Source organism: Hypomesus nipponensis, chromosome 5, assembly GCF_054491055.1.
Source record: "Hypomesus nipponensis isolate SF chromosome 5, ASM5449105v1, whole genome shotgun sequence".
Classification (NCBI taxonomy): domain Eukaryota; kingdom Metazoa; phylum Chordata; class Actinopteri; order Osmeriformes; family Osmeridae; genus Hypomesus; species Hypomesus nipponensis.
Window position 1 is genome coordinate 10,130,001 of NC_140365.1, and position 19,539 is coordinate 10,149,539.

At 49.7% G+C, this 19,539-nt stretch overlaps 1 protein-coding gene across 4 annotated transcripts in view; it reads left to right on the forward strand.

Moving 5' to 3' along the window:
- cadm2a (cell adhesion molecule 2a) overlaps positions 1-19,539 on the forward strand; it is a 238,525-nt gene that overhangs the window by 56,925 nt on the left and 162,061 nt on the right. For 2 of the 4 annotated variants that reach the window (XM_084697950.1, XM_084697953.1), the window contains exon 1: positions 15,882-16,269. The exons of the other annotated variants lie outside the window; for them this stretch is intronic. In XM_084697950.1, the coding sequence (XP_084554076.1) occupies positions 16,209-16,269 (61 nt within the window). In that variant the 5' untranslated portion in view covers positions 15,882-16,208. Of the gene's footprint in view, positions 1-15,881; positions 16,270-19,539 lie in introns of those variants that run through there. 4 annotated transcript variants of the gene reach the window in all.

The window sequence follows — 19,539 nt, forward strand, 5'->3', positions numbered from 1 at the left end:
CTGCAAACACACACACACACACGCGCTCGTGCGCGCGCACAATAACAAGCACACACACGTGCATGCAGACGCACTCAAAAACACATACACATTTGTCCACATGGACACACAAACATACATACACAAAACACACACACACACACACAAATAGTATGTAAACCAACGCACAAACACACACACACACACATAAAATGTGCATGACCAAACAGCACATAACAGATTGTCATCACGTTTGCAGGAGCCGTTGCCTCCGCGAAGCAGTTTCCGTTTGTCAGACACACTTTGATCTGCACATTTTCATCAATTGCGTAACCAATTGCTGTTATTTTTCTATCTTCAAATGATGATTTACGGTACGGCGCACACTTTAAAGGGGATGTGTTTTAATGGATGTTTTGGCCGCCTGAGCCTCCATAGATCAACTCTGGCCGCTGCACCATTACATTCACATCAGGTGCACGTCCTGTCGGCATTCACAAACAGCGGGCTTTCTCTCTGTATTTACGCTCGGAAAAATTAAAGCTTTCCCGAGCATTGCTCATTTTCTCTTTTCTCCAGCTCGGGATGGAAGCCATGATTTATTCATTTCTCTCTGTTTTCCTCCCTGTCTCGTTCTCGGGCCGAGTTGACTGTTTTAATCAATATTGAGATAAGCAGAAGTAGCGCTTTGTAATTTATAGTGCCCCCCCCCCCCCCCCCTTTTCCATATTCACTGTGATGATGTGTGTGCGTGTGTGCGTGTTTGCGTGTGCAACAGTATTTGGATTGTTGGATATTAACCAAAGTGAGTCTAGCCTACTTGTTCGTGCCTGGGTATTAGTGCTTACTGTTGTGTGTTTTCTGAGGATGGTGTCTATGGAGGAAGGTGTGTTTGTGTGTGTGTGCAAGGGGTGGGGTGTAGTTTATTGTTTGGATGTGTTTATGTGTGTGGAAGGGTGTTGTTTATGAGTGTGTGTGTGTGTGTGTGTATATGTGCGTGTGTGTGGAGTGGTGTGCGTGCATGCATGTGTTTGTGCAGGTGTGGGTAGGCCTTTTAGTGTATGTGTGTGTGTGGAGAGGATGATGTGTGTTTGTACGCGTGTGTAGGGGGGTGGGGATGCACATGCGAGTATGGCTGCTGACGTGATGTCAGGGAGTGGAGCGAGGGGAGATAAAACTTCATTAATAATCCTGACAATATCTAGATGAGACTGTGCTTGGGATGCAAGCCGTGGGTTGTGTAGTTCTGGTTGTCAACAACAAGCTCAGCATTACCATTAGCCACACATAATAAACACCCACCCTCCCATCCACCCTCCCACCCTCCCACCCACCCACCCACCCACCCACCCACCCACCCACCCACCACACACACACACTTTTCTCATTACATCTGCAGACCATTTAGCATAAAGCAACTTGGCATACCCACGACGTAGCACAACGTACCACAACGTTACACAGCGTGCTCTATAGGGTTTGGCTGGGGCAACTGCTGCACCGTCACATTTCAGCCTCAAGGGGGCGTTAAGCTACGGTCGTGTGCTCATTGGGTTAGGTTGAAAACTTGATATCGTATCCATGTACTTTTAATTGGCTCCACATGTTACAATCCCGAATAAATGATTCACTTTTTAACATGTACATTCTAAAATAAGCCAGTGGTCTACTATGCGGGAGCATTAATTGCGTAAGAAATTATACAAGGCATTCTTTTATTCAGTTATGATGCAACAAGGCAGAAATTCCATTCAAAGCTGCTACATTAGTCATTTCTAATCTATACTTGCTTAGCTTTCTGAATATTAAGCTTTGAATCTTCCCAGGAAGTGTCGAGATGAGACGCTTTGGTCCGAATGAAGTTATGGTGTCTAGCTAGGGAACCAATACTGTTCATTTCACTTGTCAATAGTTACAATTGCTCCAATTAAAGTGGTGAAAGTCAAGAGATAAAAGTCTTTATTTTCATGTAACTTTGTTTATTTTTTCTCCCTCACAAACTCAGGCAATATAACCTTTGCTGATTCTCACATATTTACATATACAGTAGCCCACTTTTCCCCAGAATTGAACCACGTCCATTTGATCCCTGCTAGCAGTGTTAAGTGGCAAGAGTTGCTTGGTCAGAGGGATGTGTTGTATCTGAAAACTCAAACTATTAACAAGCTAGCTTTGAAAGCATATAGCCCGCCCTCACTTCAGAGGTGTCTCCAAAGCCACGCCTCCTCTATCACACGTGAACACACACACACACACACAGGGCAGAACACACACACACACACACAGGGCAGAACATACACAGAGTGCAGAGTCTAGGCGCCAGGAGGAGAGACATGTTGGTGGAATCGATTGCTTCTTGATTTTCTGTTCCTTTTCTTGTTTTCTTGTACTGCTGGTTCAGGAGGAAGGGAAGGTAGCTGCGGTTCACCTTCCATTCTCACGCTCGCTCTGCACAATGGCCAGGAACCCATGCTGATGACGTGATTGTCTGCGTGAACAGGTTGCGCAGTGGTGTGCAAAGATTGACAGATAGGAAGGACATCTATCATTACATTCGGACCCGAATGCAATGATTGGTCGATAATCATGTTGTCCTGTCCTTTCCACAGAAGAAATATATTTGAGTTTTTTTTTTTACATTTAGACCACTTAAAATATCGATTGCCATCAGGATGTGAAGAGATTTTCAACAAGCGTGCCGACAAACGTTTCCGGAAAAGACAACACATCCTAGCTTTAAATTGAATGACGAAGATTCGCAGACGACCCCCGGTGGTTGCAGTGCCAACAGCCGCGTCTCTGGGAATCGGCACAAACATTGTCAAAATCACGACCACGGGCTAGCGTCACGTCACATGACACGGCGCTATGTCGATAGCTTAACGTGACGCGAACGGTCCGCGGATTGAATGAGGAGCGTTCGGGGGCAACAGTCCATAATGACACTGACCTCTGTGCGTGTGTGCTGATCACGCAACAGGGGGTACTGATCCAGTCATCAAATCCTCACAGTGACCTACCTGGTGTGTCTGAGCCTGTATTCTTTAACCACACAATGGCCTCGTCCTTTCCTCGTCTGATCCAAACAGACTGCTATGACAGGGTTTGATATTAATCCATGGCTTGCCGAGCTCCTTTGTTGAATGTTGTTGGGATGACAAAAGACATCTTTTGTTGAATTTGGTTGGAATGGAGGTACTCCAAACTGCGTGGTGTGTTTGTCTGAGTTTGTGTGCGTGTGTGTGTGCGCGCATGGTTTGGGAGCGTGTTCGGAAGTGAGCTCTAAACGGAGAGACAGAGAGAGAAAGGGGAAGAGAGTTCTTGCAGACGTCTATTATTCTGCCTCTCAGTTTGGATTCAGTTGTGTTAGCTCATGAGGAGCCCGGCTACTACTGAATACAGTCTTTCCTGACCTTGCTGCTGCAGAACACCACTCTAACCCAGTTACAACAGAACACCAGTCTAACATCACAGTCTGGTTGTACTCTGGTCTTGTGGCAAAAAAAACACAAGCAGTTCTAGATGTAAGGTTAGCTCAGAACCAACCTGTTTTCCCACTGACCTAAATCCCACATCTTTCAAGCTTTCCTCTTTGTTGACATCAAACCTAATCGAGAACAAAATGCAATGTTCTGTACAAATGATTGTGGGGTAGGTATGGCTCAGTGGTAGAACATTTAATTGTCCCTCCATGAATTTGAACTTTCCCTCTCAACTGCTCTACTCCCAATCGCTCCCGACCTTTTGGTGAGGTACCTCTCTCTTCAGACTAATCACGTTACCCGGGGCCACCATTCATGGCAGACAATGCTCTGGGTCAAATGCATACTGTAAGAGCCGTTTCTCCACAATAACATCCTTCCCTGTGTGAATGCTCCACTCCAGAATGTTCTTTTCCTCAGCCCCACAGAGGGTAAGTAATCCCAACCAATCATTTACAATTACAATCGAATGACACATTTGTTGTACTACTATTTTTATGACGAACCGTGCAGTTTTTTGTTTGCGGAATCTGTGGGAAAGGTTTTCTTTCGTGTGGATGATTTAAGGGTGCTATCGAAGACAATTTTACTTTGTTGAAATTGCCCAAAACAATATTTCAATTGACCAAGATAGTATTTCATTAGCATCATACGATGAAATTAATATCTGACATATTAAGTCTGGATTCCACCTGAGGATGTCAAAGGAATGTATTTTGGATGAATATTAAAGGTCAAAGTAAGACATAAATATAACACCAGAAAAATCCATCTTTGTTACATCAAAATAATAGAACATTCGTAAATACAAGAAGCAGTTTGAAGAGTATGCATGCTTTATCATCCAAACACTTTCTTTTCTTTGATCTCAGCAAATGTTGAGTCACATTATGAAATATACTCTAGAATATCGCTCCGGAAGCAATTTTCCGAGTACGGATGACTCCTTGTTTCAAAGGGTGTCCATGATTGGGCATCTTAGAACATAACACCTCAAATGGATTAGGGATAAGACATGAAAAACACAAAACAATAGGGAAAATCGTGGGCAGTTATTCATAAAAATGGGCGTGTAGGACCAAAGCTATGGAATTCCGGGGGGTTCTTTGCGGAAGGCACAAAGAAGGCAGGGGATGAATGCACTCTTCCAAAAAATCTCTCCTCTCTTCTCCCAAGAGTACAGATTGACAAGAAGAGAAACAAACTTGAAGGGTAATTAGGAACATCAAGCCTGCATCTGTAGAGGGTTGATATCCTAGCTTCCTCACGCCAGCACAGTCTGAGTCATGAATCGCTCCGCTTCAATTCCGTGTCCAGAAAGCCTCTGAATCCCCTGGACCCCATCTTAGCCGGTTGCTAATTATTCGCGAGGGAACTTTAAATAATTCACTTTTTATTTTATTTACAGAAAAACATTAAAGTTAGCGTCGTGTTTATGCCATGCAGATTTAATGGGGGTGGTGGGTGGATCTGTATTTTTCTTGTTTTTGCTGTGTGCCCTGCACTGGGACGTGTTGATGGGGAGCGGAGCGGGGAGGGGGTTGAGGGGGGGGGGGGGGGGGCGGGGGTTAACTCCTGCCCTGGTTGGCTGGATCTTCTTGGCTGTACAAAATAGGGTCTGGGTTGGCAGAGGGAGGACAGCGATACACACACACACACACACACACACACATGCACAAACAACCACGCAGACACACATTCACGCAGACACCACCGCTCACACACGTAAACTCCTTGTTAAAGGGATTAGCCGCCACAAGCCTTTGTTCCTCACAAACTGCTGACTCCTTCCCGAAGAGATCGGTGTGTGCGCGTGACGGCGTGTGCGTGCGGCTGTACCGCCGGTGCGTCTGCTGTTTCTGTCGTACCGCGCACGAGGCGTCGTACTCCAGGCAGTGTGCGTGCGGACGTGCGTGCGTGTGTGCATGTGTGCGCGTGCACGCGTGTATTCGTGGCCTGGGAAAAAGGGGGCAGTGTGCTTCAGGGCAGGGTTAACTGGGCCCACAGGTGTCACGAGAGCGTTGGTTCCGTCGCTCGCTCGGGCGGCGTCACCGATCATAGATGCTGCCCGTTTAAGGCCAAACAAGCCGCTTTTCCACGTTGGGAGTGTTTAATCTTGGCTGTGTTTTGAAAGACGTACTTTGGATCTTGGCATCCGCAGTGAGACAGGGAGGGAACGTTCATTTGTTTGTCTGGGAACAGAGGAAGGGGCGAGAACGCAATCATATTCGGAGGTGTTTATCTTACCCTGGTTTCAGGCCTGGAGAATGCAAGCGTAACAGTACTGACTCACAATGAGCTACTGAGCAATTAAACCAGCAAATCAATATCAATGCACTTTAGCGTTAAAGAGGCCGGCAACGATGCGCGCGCAAAACTTTACGATGCGTCGCGCGTGAGAATGCGCATGAGTGTGTGTTTGTGTGCCTGTTGGTGGAAAAAAGGCGCGTGTGTGCACGCATGAATGAGTGCAAATAAGCGGGCGTTTATATGTGCGTGCGTGTGTGTGTCCATGTGTGTGTGCTCCCAGGGAATCATAAAAAAAGAGAGGGCAGCAAAAGGCTGTGCTTTTACAACAAGCTTAGATGAGTCGTCAGGGGAACATGGGACACCGAGGCGCGGTAAACTTTACTGCCATGTGTGTGTGTGTAGCCGTGTGTGTCACACAGTGACCAGTGAGTCCGCCTCCCTTCCTGTCATAATGGGTTTAGGATCGAACACCATAAGATGGGGAAGGGGGGGGGGCAGTGAGGGGGGGGGGCAGTGAGGTTAGGAGCTCAAATGGTGGCACTGTATGCGTGGGGGTAGGGGTGGGTGGGGGTGGTTCTGCCACTTACCCCTCTCTCTCTTTCTCTCTCTCTGTCTCTCTGTCTCTCTCCCCATCTCCACGCCCCGCACCCTCTCTCTCTCCCCCCCCCCCCCCCTCCCTGTCCTCCATCACTCTCTACTTTATCAGGGCAGTGTGTTATGTCTCTATCATCAGAGCTACAGTAACTGCCTGTCCGCTGATAACTGTAATCTGCCCTGTGGATCTCTGTTCGCTGGGTGAATCTGTGGAAACAGATATCACTCTCCATCACTCCTGTGGCCTCCCTCCATCTCCGTCTTTATCTCTCTCTCTCTCTCTCTCTCCCTCTCTCGCTCTCTCTCTCTCCGTCTCCCTCAACTGCTCATGCTTGCTTTCCCTCAACTGCCTTCCTCTCTCGCTCGTCACCTATCCTCGCCCTCTCACCCTCTCTTTGTTCCAGCTCAAGCTCGCTCTCTCCTCTCCTGGATCTCTCTCCGCTCTCCGATTCTTTCTGGCTCTTTCTCTCTCGACTCTTTCAGTCTTCCCCGTGTGTGTGGTACGTTGCTCTCTCTCTCTCTCCTTTCCTCCCTCCCTCCCTCTCTTTCTCTCCATCAACCCTTCTGTCCTCTTTCATATCCTACTCTGTACTCTGACTTGCTTCGATGAGGTTGGGGACCTTGCTGTCTTTCGCTCCATCTCTCTCTTTCCGTCTCTCTCTCCAGCTGCTCTCCCCGCGGGGCCCTGGGCGGAAAAAATAAAAAGATGAAAAAGACGTATAACAAGAGCAGAGACAGTTCAGAGAAAGAGAGAGACGGGGTGGAGAGAGAGAGAGAGAGAGAGAGAGAGAGAGAGAGAGAGAGAGAGAGAGAGAGAGAGAGAGAGCGAGCGAGAGAGAGAGCGAGAGAGAGAGAGAGAAAGAGAGAGAGAGAGCGAGAGCGAGAGCAAGAGAGAGAGAAAAGGGTGGGAGGGAGACAGAGAGAGAGAGAGAGAGAGGAAGAGCGAGAGATTTTACAAGTCTTGATGAACCTGCAGCGTTGCTATGGCAATCTGCGCCCCCCCCCCCCCCCCCCCGCCATCCCCCATCCCATCCCGAATGCGACGTACACCGAGGAAACTCGCGCACGCGCACGCAAACAATTCGCACAGACGCACAGCCACAAAGACGCCCACGCGCTGTACGCAGGTCGTTGTTGTTTTTTTCCTTCCTCGGAGCGTCAGCGAGACTCAGGCCCTTTAGAACGGGTGCCAAGAAGAGGGAGAGGCAAAGTTGTCATGCTCGCCCACAGTGGGTTGTATGATTGGTGTGTGTGTGTGTGTGTGAGCGTGTGTTTGAAAGCTCCTCACCCACTGTGGATTGTAAACGCTGCGAGACCTATTTGTGTGTGAGCGTGTGTGTGTGTGCTTGTGTGTGGATGCTCCTCACTCACTGTGGATTATAGACTCAGACCTATTTGTGTGTGTGTGTGTGTGTGTGAGTAAGTGAGTGAGTGAGTGTGTGGGAGAGAGAGGTGGGAGAGTCATCATGCTCGCCCCCTGTAGGCTGCAAGGTTGCGTACAGGTGTGTGTGTCTGTGTGTGTGTGTGTGTGTGTGTGCATCACATCTTGTAGAAGACCAGAGGGCATGGCTCCCTGACGACTCATCCAATGAACACCCCGACCCCCGGGGTTGCCATGGGTCAACCAATCAGAACTGCCCAAGGTTGAGCAAGGCCAACACAACGCTCAGAACCCTTTCCCAGGCTGTTCCCAGGCTTGCACCCGGATCGTCAAATCACTTGCTTTTCAAATGTGTCACGATGTCGCTACCCATGACGGGGACCGGGCTTTTCCTGTGGCTGGGCCACAGCTTTGGAATGCTCTCCGCTATCGCGTGAGGTCTGCTCCTTCATTGGACGTGTTTGAATCTACTCTGAAAACACGTTTGTATTCGTTCGCTTTTGGAAACGTTTCGTTGTTGTTTTATAGTGTCGTTTTGCTGTGCACCATGTGCAGCACTTTGGATCCATTTGTATTTGTTCCTGGATAGGGTGAGCAAAGGATACTCCACAATGAGGTCAAATCAGGTGTTGAAGGTTGCGGAGCGCTGACTTGGAAAAGGATGTATTGGAAGGGGAAGGCTTTGCCTTGTTCATCATTCATTAGAAACACCGTTGATAGTTTCACATGGTCTCTCTCTCTCTCTCTCTCTCTCTCTCTCTCTCTCTTCTTTAGTTCTCTTTCCCTGGCATTCTCTTTTTCACATTATCGCTCATTCTCTCAGTCTGGCTCCATCCCTCCCTCTCCTTCCCTCTCCCTCTCCCTCTTCTTCTCTCCCTCCCTCACCGTAGCGCTGACTAGCTGTGACCAGGTGCTTACCAAACGGGGTAAAATCCTTCTTTACACTGAGTATCAGTCGGCTCCTTTCACCATGCCAGACCAATTATCCCTCGATTCTGCCTCCCTCACACTCGCTCCCTCCCTCTCTCTCTCTCTCTCTCTCTGTCTCTCTCTCTCTCTCTCTCTCTCTCTCTCTCTCTCTCTCTCTCTCTCTCTCTCTTCCCGCCTGCTCAGCAGTGCATGCGTTTTCGCGCGGGGGCTTGTGCGTATTCTCGTGCGTGGGCTCGCGCGCGCCTGCGTAAACTCTGGATGCCCCGCGTGCGCCGCCCACGTCCACAGGAGAAGGGGGAGGGAGGGAGACCCTGCTCACCCCCCCCCCCCCCCCCCCCAGCCTCCTCCTCCTCCCCCCTCTCCAAAGCCGTATTAAGGTACTGTCTCACCGCCGCACACACTCGCTCGCTCCGACGCCGAGGAGGAGAAACGAGAAGTCCTAACACAACACGTCTCCGCTGTCCTTCCCACACGACCGACGGTGCGGCGTGAGGGCAGAACATAATTGGTTCGGTCGCGTTGGGAGAGAGTGTTTGGGGTTTGTTTGTTTTGAGAGTCTTGGTGGTTGGTGTTAGTCTTCAGGGGGGGGGGATCTACTCAGAACATGACCAAACAACAATAAAAAACATTTATCATCCAAGTGACATTTGCAGTACAAGACCTTCAATTGAAATAAAAAAAAACTGTGGAAATGACAATAAAGAGTGAGTCGGCTAATTGCCAGGAAGGAGGTGTTTCGAAAGATGTCCGTCCAACAGGAATGCAATTTTTTGGTTGTTGTACATCCTAGTCGGTAATCATTTGGATGATAGGTCCAATAGCTCATATTCCATCCATGTGCAGCGGCCAATTCTTGGTGGGCAACACAAACAAAATCTGTTGTCCAAAATGTTAACAAACCCAGCTACCAAAAAGGAAAAGCTCCCGGAAGCAGATATACAAAATAGTTTCACTTCCAAACGAACATCTTACGTGAGAAAGCTCAAACAGAGCTTCGACGGGCCTTGAGGCAGGTTTGGCAATCCCTGTAATCGCAAAAGTTACACGTCGGCCTTCAGAAGAGCTCCCACGCCACCTCGGCAGTGATCCAACAGGCTTTAGGACCATTGGGAAAAACCCTCGGTTTATCACAAAGGTGTGGAAGGAACAGAGGGAAACAAAGGCCTGTGGTCTAGTCGCCACCTGTCCCATGTCCTTCCTGTAAGGACTACGGTGGCCCGCAGGGACATTCAGCACTTTGGCAGAGCGATCAGAGGAACAGAGGGATGGATGGAAGGATGGGGGAGGGGGGGGGGATGGGGGGGGGGAGTGGGCTGGGGGTGCTGGAGGTAGCATCAATCTCTCTCTTCCTCTCTATCTTTCTCAAAAACCTGTGGCGGGACTCTTTGACTTTTGCCGCATCGACCAGGAGGCTGTAGCGGAGGCGTCGAAGTAAAACAGGTTCCAGACGGCGACAGGAAGAGAAGAGAACAGGAGAAGAGGAGAGAAAGGAGCTATTTGCTGACTCAGAAGTGCGAGAGAGACTCATTTCATTGTGGCTTCTCAAGCAAAGGGAACGAGGGAGGACCCGAGAGATTTAACACCGGACTCACTGTCCTCTCCTTTCCCAGTGCTGAGCCATGTCCCCTTTCACATCTAAAGTCTGCTCTCTCCTCTCGTTCTCCTCTCGTTCTCATTCTCCCCCTTTCTCTCTCTCTCTCTCTCTCTCTCTCTCTCTCTCTCTCTCAACCTGTCTATCTCATTCCCTCACTCACTCACTCACTCTTTTCCCTGCCTCCATCACTCTCCCTCTGTCTCGCCCTCCATCCCCCTCCTCCTCACTCTCCACCACCCCCACCCCCACCACCCCCATCTCTCCGTCCCCCTGAGAGATCTAAAGGCGGGGGGGGGGGGAGACAGAGAGAAGGAGCAGAGGATGAGGATGGAGAAGGAGAGAGAGAGAGAATGACAGCGTTCTCGTGCACGTCCGCAATGACAAGTGGACCCATGGACACGGGGCGGAATTGGGAAGGGATCGAGTCTGGTTCCGTTTCCAAGGGGTCTGACGGTGTTCAGAGCCCAGGAAGTGGGTTTCTATCTGGGGTTTAAACCGTGGAGTACAGGCCCGGGCAGACCTTGACTGACAAGGTTGAATGTCCGCATAGCTGTAGATCAGCGCGCGTACGTACACACACACATGCTGACACACACACACACACACACATGCTGACACACACACACACACACACACATGCACCCACACGGGCGTCGTACATCACCATGGCACCCCTGTTTATCAGCGCGTGACCTTGAGAGGAGACAGGGAAGCCGTCCTCGCCTCTCATTAAACCCCAATCACACCTCAGCCATCAGTCTCACACTCACACACACACACACACACGCGGGCACGCACACACGCGGATAAGGCCCTCGCACGCACGCGCACACGTGCACTTTTCGCACCAGCACGCCCAAGAACACGTGTCCGCCCACACACATTTTGACACCTTGTCCGGCGTGCACGCGCAAGCGGGGGGGGGGGCACTCTGCGGGAGGCCTCGGGGACGGCTGTTCCACTGTCTTTCTGCCTCCACGTCGACGGGGAACAGACGCCGACTCCTGACTGGCCGACCGCGAGACCAGCCACCTCGCTTGTCACGCTGCGGCGAGCCGTGCCATTGGCCCGGCGAGGGCCCGCCCCCAGTCAGACAGGAAGAGATGACGGCGTGGGTTTTTGTTTGTTGGACTGTAACGCCGTGTCCACTGTGAGAAAACCAAATCGATATACTGTCGGCTTGTAAAGGTATTGGTGGTGGAAGAAAACAACAACAAAAATCCATATGGTGGATCCACCTACCTATCGCTCTTCTCCGATATCTCACCGAGATCTGTCTTGTTTTTTTCAATTTCTCGTCTGTTTTATCGCAAGGATCGATCCCGACAGATGGATATCAGCTACTCAGAGAAGGTCTGCAGTGTTTTGGAACAAACAACCTGAAAGGCCATGGGTGCACATACTTTCCACACCACTGTAGCGACGGGGAGGAGGGGCTGGGTGTATGTGTGTGTGTGTGTGTGTGTGTTGGGTTAGCTGTGTGTGTGTGTGTATTTGGGGGGCTGTTTGTGTGTGTTGGGGGGGCTGTTTGTGTGTGTTGGGGGGGCTGTGGATGTGTGTGTGTGTGTGTGTGTGTGTTGGGGTGTTGTGTGTGTGTGTGTGTGTGTGTTGGGGTGGCTGTGTGTGTGTGTGTGTGTGTGTGTGTGTGTGTGTGTGTGTTGGGTTGTGTGTTGGGGGGCTGTGTATGTGTGTGTGTGTGTTGGGGTGTGTGTTTGGGGGTGGCTGTGTGTGTGCGTGTGTGTGTGTGTGTTGGGGTGGCTGTGTGTGTGTGTTGTGTGTTGGGGTGTGTGTGTGTGTGTTGTGTGTTGGGGTGTGTGTTTGGGGGTGGCTGTGTATGTGTGTGTATTGGGGTGGCTGTGTGTGTGTGTGTGTGTGTTTGTGTGTTGGAGGGGGGTTCATCTAAAGGCTTAGCAGAGTGGCCTTGGTGGCCCGTCAGCATGTCTCAGAGATGAGAGAGTTGCGTGAGGCAGTTTTTTTTTTTTTCGCTGGACGGGCACACATGGCGTTGAATGCAGATGAATGTTACCGAGTCAACCCCTCTTTGGCTACCAGAGATTAATACAAAATATAAAATAAAAAAAACACAAATTAAAAGTCTTTAGAAAAAAGTGCTGAGTGGGACCATTTTTTCCACTCCCAAAGTGGAATCTGCTAATTAGGCATTTACGGTCTCTTCCCTTGAAGGTAGATGCGCACCGCCCGAGGCCTTTTGAAAGTGTGTGTGTGTGTTTTAATTGAGAGTAGAGACGAGCTCTCATCTCTTGCCTTTCTAAATGATGTCGAGAAGTGAACTTGGCGGCCGTTTCCTTCCTGCGTGGCGAGCATACCTCAGCTGGCCGGGAGTCGACCCACCGCCTCAAACCGAGCTGCCTCTCGCAATCCCCCTCTCCCTCGGCCTCTCTCTACCTCGCTTTCCTTTTCCCCTTCCCTCCTGTCTACATTTCGATGCGGTTGATCACACACACGCGCACACGCGCGCCATCCCGCGGATTCACCGGCGGCACACGGGCACGGAATTGAGGAAAACCGAGGGGAACCGGAACAATTGGGACTGATGGTCTACACGCACACACACAGACACACACACACACATCACTCATCATTGCTAAGCGGCTGGCGTGAATTCAGCCAATTTTCAGCACCTTTCTCACGGGCTGGAGATGGAGTAGAAAGTGTGTGTGTGTGTCTGTCCGCAGTGTAAATGCCAGTGTGTCCACTTAGGGGTCCCCAGAATGAGCTCCACTTGCAGTGGAAGCATGGCAGTTCTGCTCCAGAGGGCTCCTGGCTCAGCAAACCGTTTGTGCGTGTGTGTGTGTGTGTGTGAGTGAGAGAGAGGGAGAGAGAGAGAGAGCGAGAGAGACTCTGGAGCCCCGCTCCCCCCCCCCCCCCCCCCGGTCCATAATATCATCGACATTGGACAAGAAACAGAGGGAGAACCAGACTGACTGCTCTCCATTTGGGTCCCAACAAGCTAAATATGGTGTGTTGTGTGAGAGGAAGAGAGGGAAAGAGAGACGGAGAGAGAGGAAGAAATGCTGGCCTCTGAAAAACAGTGTGCGAGTGAGTGAGTGTGTGTGTGTGTGTGTGTTACCAGCACCACACACTTCACACACCAGCTGTTCATGATGTTTGGAACAACACACTGATGCCAACCATGTCAGCGACAGTAAACCAAAACATTCACACGCTGACTCCCAGTCAGCTAACCAGGACACACACACACCCTGCTTCACACACACACACACACACACACACAAGACAGGCTTACAGCCGATGCAAACACACACACGTCACGCCAACTTCACAGAAAACCAAATTAGCTTCCCTTCGAGCTGACGCTGTATTGGATTATCATTGTCAGCTGACGGTAACACACACACACACACCCTCGGAGACAAACACAAAGATCCCTACACACACACCAAGGTAACCACACACACATGCAAAGATAAACAGCCCCCCGCCAGAGAGCTGCTCCATGTGTTGGCCAGCTCCTCTCCGCCCGTTTAGAATTCTTCTCACCGTTGCCATGCATAATCTCTTTCTCTCCCTCTTTCTCCCTCTCCCTCGCTCTCTCTTCCTTTATTGTCCCCTATCCTCCCCACCTCCCCTCCCTCCCACATCTCTCTCTCTCTCTCTATCTCTCCCTCTCCCTCCCTCCCTCTCTCTCCCTCCCTCCCTCCCTCCCTCCCTCCCTCCCTCCCTCCCTCCCTCCCTCCCTCCCTCCCTCCCTCCCTCCCTCTCTCTCTCTCTCTCTCTCTCTCTCTCTCTCTCTCTCTCTCTCTCTCTCTCTCTCTCTCTCTCTCTCTCTGTCCTTGTCCAAGCACTCTTCGGCCCTTCCTCTCGGCCCTCTGTCTTTCTCCTCCCCTCCTCTACTCGTCCTCTCCTACACATTCGACTCCATCGTTTTCTCCAGTCGGGCCCAATCATTTAGCATTGAGAAGTACATTCAGGCAGTGAATCAACACCTCTCTGCCAAACGGATGTTGAGAGTGCTGTATTGTTGCGTTGTGTTGTTTGTAGGCTCCGTGTGTCCCAGTGCCCACGGTGTGTGCGTGTACGTGTGAGTGTGTGTGTGTGTGTGTGGGTGAGTGTGTCACACAGATAACATGGGATAAAAGCCAACCCTAACCCTGGTGGACATGGCAGAGCAAAAATGGAGAATCTTTGATGGTGTTTCTGCATGAATGGGGTTTGGTCAATCACATGTAATACTGACCTTCAGAAGTTTCAACTCCCATCCCCCCCCCCCCCCCCCGCCACCCCCCCTCTCTCTCTTCCGCACACACACATACTGTAAACACAAAAGGACCATCTCAATAATGGAGTGACTCTCAGCACACACATATGCACACTCTCTCTCTCTCTCTCTGTCTCTCTCCCTTTCTCTCTCTCTCTCTCTCTCTGTCTCTCTGTCTCTCTCTCTCTCTGTCTCTCTCTCTCTCTGTCTGTCTCTCGATCTGTCTCTCTCTCGCTCTCTCGATCTGTCTTTTATTCCACCCAAAGTGCTTTTAGTACTCAGCAAACAACATGTGACAAGTAACATTAGGTGGCCCTGGAACAATAGTCAGATATGAGGCAGGTGGTGTCATTTAGAATGCACAGGAGTGTGTGTGTGTGTGTGTGTTTGAGAGAGAGATTGTGTGGTGAGTGTGTTACAGAGGGTGCATGTTTGTGTCTCGTGAAGGGAGCAGGGAACAGAGTGTTTTGGTCTCAGTGTGTGTGTGTGTGCTGGTTCATGTGGATGTGTGTGTGTTGGACCGTGTGTATGTGTGTGTTGGTCTGTGTATATGTGTGGGGTGATAGGTGTGTATGTGTGTGTGTGTGTGTATGTGTGTTGGTCTGTGTATATGTGTGGGGTGATAGGTGTGTATGTGTGTGTGTGTATGTGTGTTGGTCTGTGTATATGTGTGGGGTGATAGGTGTGTATGTGTGTGTGTGTGTGTGTTGGTCTGTGTATGTGTGTGTTGGTCTATATGTGTGTTGGTCCATGTGTATGTGTGTATTGGGGATAAAAAGTGTTTCAGGACAGTATATCAAGGGGCCGTGTGTTACAGGGAGGTTGTGGGTTGCTGACTGCATGCTGTTAAGATGTGGGGAGAGTGAGAGAGAGAGAGAGAGAGAGAGAGAGAGAGAGAGAGAGAGATAGAGAGAGAGAGACAGAGAGAGAGAGAGAGAGAGAGAGAGAGAGAGAGAGAGTATGTGAGACTATTGATGTTGTTTCTAATGAATGATGAACAAGGTAAAGCCTTCCCCTTCCAATCCATCCTTTTCCAAGTCGGCGACTTTACCCACCTGATTTTACCTCACGGTGGACTATCCTTCGCTCACCCTATCCAGGAATACGCACCCCTCTCTCCTATGCTGATTACACACTCGCCCTGTTGTCCAATTTCCGCCGTTTGCAGCGATATCATTAGGGAACCAGAGATTCTTTGGTTTCTTCTCTCGGTATTATGTGGATCCCGTTCTAGTTCTTCTTCGTATCGGAGCTCCGTTTCGGTAATCTGGTCCGTTCAGCCTCAATATAGTAGAATCGATTCCTAGCCTAACCTTGGCGCAGCCATGATTGGTTAACTGCTCCCGCCCGTCAAAACGGTGTGGGCGGGACTCAGTCGCTGGCTCGTGCTCTTCTGCTCCAAGCTGCACTCTGGCGATCTTGTGCGCGAGAGCAGAGCGGAGCGAAGTGTGTGTGTAGCTGGTAAGCATCTCCTTACACTGTAGGACCGTGCGGCAGTGCGAGTGGACAAGCTCATTCTTACCGGTGCCTACTTCTGAGCTCCCGGGACGTCAACGGAACTACGCCGAAGTGAAGATACAAAACAACAAAAACAACAAAAAAAACACACCGGTTGGTTTGCGCGTGGACCCTTATTCGTACGCTTGTTCGCACTAACAAAATAAAAGGACCGTACCTGGATAACGAACCCCGTCGCGGAGCCCGGGAAAACGGTGAGGAGAAACAAGAGCGGAGGAGAAAGAGCAGAACGGAAGCAGGATGAATCTCAAGCACCATTTGATCTTGACACTCTACAGTGTCTGCGGGATTGTTGTTAAAGGTAAGACGTTGTCCAACTTGAAGACGCACGGACGTGTGCCTTTGTGCGTGTCCTATACTAGGCTGTATGTGAAGATTGGGAGGTCGACTGGATTGCGTAGATGGTGCAGGGGTCGCTTTGGGCGTTATAATCATGGTGCTCCTTGCTTTATGCTAATTGCACTCTTTGTGTGCGTGTGTGTGTGTGTGCGTGCGTGTGTGTCTGGTCTCATTGTGCGCTCGCATGTGCGTTTGTGTGTTTGATACATACTTTGCCCTGTCACGAACAGGGTCGCGTATGCTTATCAACGGGAATGAAGGAGTATTTGCATAGTCGTTAAATGGGATTTTGCCGCTACGCAGCACACGAACGAACAAAAAGACATTCTCCAGACATGACACCTAAAAACAACGCAAATACACACATCCACTGTGCGCCCATTGTTTTGCCAGCTCTTAAAACATTGGTCATTGTGCAGTCCTCCCCCCGCCACTGACCACCATAGAACATATACTGATAATGTAGTTTAACGTAGACTGTTACATGGACATTTATTGGGTATACTGTTGACTTTCTATGACACGGTTTGTTAAAGGCACTGCTGTGCACGCCCAAGGGGCAGACAGATGCTAAGCACGCACTTGGCCAACGGTGTTGCATGGGCTGTTTTTATATGAGGTACTTATTTTTCTACGTCGCATACATCATAACGCATTCCGATAGATAGGGGAGTAGGATCGAGGATAATAACATTGAACTAGACGTTTCCATTTTGTTCTCATGCGTAGACTCGTTTCGGGAGTTTTTACATACATTTTTACCTGTGTGTTTAAATAATTTTAGCATGCCAACTGGGATTATTTGAGAAATAAGATATTTTATTATAGTTAGACCTAAAGCGAAGGTAATTCGACTCTGTATATTGGAAGATAAGGGCTCTTATATAGAACGTGGTAAAAAAAACAAATGTGTGTGTATGGTGGTGTGTTTGTCTATGCGGGTTGCGTGCTGAATTAACACCTTGCGGTACCGGTTGTAGGTTCCCTGGTCCAGGTATCAACAGAATCCTATCAAGCATAGGGCAAGGTCAGGGTAAGCTGTTAGAGCGTGCTACTTGGCGTGTGTGTGCGTGTGTGTATGCATGTGTGCGCGCGCACTAGTGTGTGCCTGTGGGTACGTATGCGTGACAAGGTCAGAGTGTCAGAGAGTCGACAGAAACCGTGACATGAATAATATAGGCCAGCGGTGCCACCACGGAGCAGAGAAGGAGGGGAGACTGAAAGTGCGTGATAGAGAGGCAGAGATAGACAGATCATTCTTTCTGCACCTAGAATATAACTTCAAAACCGCGGCGCTGGCGTCACGCCCGTCACTTCGCGCGTCCGCGCCTTTTCTCCTCACCTCAATCGCTATTTCTCTCTAAGGTAACGGCACACGGGTACCGCCCCGGAGACGGCCCGCCTTCACGCTCACTTTCTTAGATTTGTTAACATATTGAAAGTACTACCATGTTCAAACCCTTTGGCAATGTTAGAATATTCTATACCCAATCCATGTCTTCACTTTTCTCATATAAATAAACAGTCACTCAGACGGCGTTGTCCTCCCAGCGTACAGTTTACGTTGTCTGGATAGATAATAGTGTCACGCAGCAATTCCAGCGAGTGTACAAACACAACTTTGAGTTCAGCTTAAGCCAGAAAACAGAATTAAGGAAAACATGTTTTTCCCTTGCTGAATGTGCGTGTGCCTGGGGTATGTTTGTATGTGTGTTTGTGTGCATAGTGAGAATTCCTCATTAATAACCAGTGGTAATGAAGGCCATTCCTCGTGGCCTCTGTGGTAATGACTTGTCAGTAGACGCCTCACAGTGAAGACTTTATTGATCTCCCAAAGCCTTCCTCTGGCTCTTTATCACCCGCGGGTCTGTCACTCGTTGCGCGTGCGCGCACGTTTGTGTGTCTCGTTGGCTGTATATCAGGCTGTCTCTGTCACCGAAAGCCGGGGTCCACAAGATACACAGGGCACACATTGTGTGTATGTGTGTATGTGTGTGTGTGTGTGTGTTTTGCAAGGGGGGGTCACTCTGGCAGTTAATCAGGCTGTCTCTGTCAGTAGATATGGGATGAAAAGTCCCCTTTGCTGCCACCAGAGCAACATTCCCACAGTGTGTGTGTGTGTGTGTGTGTGTGTGCGTACATGTTTACACAGAGGGTCCTTGACACGATATATCATGTCGTCATCCCTCCACACACACACAGCCATGGTGTTTGGTTCAGGATGGCCCTTACTTGTTTAGAACGGTGTGTGGCCATGAGTCGGAATAAAAAGACAACTTCAAAATAAAAGTCGAATTGATTCCAGGCTGATGAGTGTGAGTGTGTGTAAGCCTGGTGGTCATTGTCCCTCTTGTTGGGATTTGAAGAGGCCTTTGAGGATTCCTGAAGAGGATAATGCGAGTGCTTATTCATGACATCCCGTGCAAGTAATTGTGTGTGTGTGTGTCTCTGCAGTGTGTGTGCACGTGCGTGTCCGCAATGTGTGACTGTCTCTGCAGTGCGTGAGTGTGTTTGTCTGCAGTGTGTGAGTGTGGGTATCTGCAGTGTGTGCGTGTGTGTGTGTGTGGGCATGTGTGTGTGCGTGTGTGTGCATGCCTACAGAGTCCCACAGCATGCAGGTCACATTCACAAGGCCTCGCTCTTCATGGTGTAGCGCTGAGTCATCAGTAGAGGGTTCAGCACAGGGTTGAGTAGAGGGTTCAGCACAGTGTTGAGTAGGGGGTTCAGCACAGTGTTGAGTAGAGGGTTCAGCACAGTGTTGAGTAGGGGGTTCAGCACAGTGTTGAGTAGAGGGTTCAGCACAGTGTTGAGTAGAGGGTTCAGCACAGTGTTGAGTAGAGGGTTCAGCACAGTGTTGAGTAGAGGGTTCAGCACAGTGTTGAGTAGAGGGTTCAGCACAGTGTTGAGTAGAGGGTTCAGCACAGTGTTGAGTAGAGGGTTCAGCACAGTGTTGAGTAAAAAGGTTCAGTACAGTGTTGAGGAGAGGGTTCAGTACAGTGTTGAGGAGAGGGTTCAGTACAGTGTTGAGTAGAGGGTTTAGTGTAGTGTTGAGGGTTCGGTACAGTGTTGAGTAGAGGGTTCCGCACAGAGTAGATGGTTCAGTACAGTGTTGAGTAGAGGGTTCAGCACAGTGTTGAGTAGAGGGTTCAGCTCAGTGTTGAGTAGAGGGTTCAGCACAGTGTTGAGTAGAGGGTTCAGTATAGTGTTGAGGGTTTGGTACAGTGTTGAATAG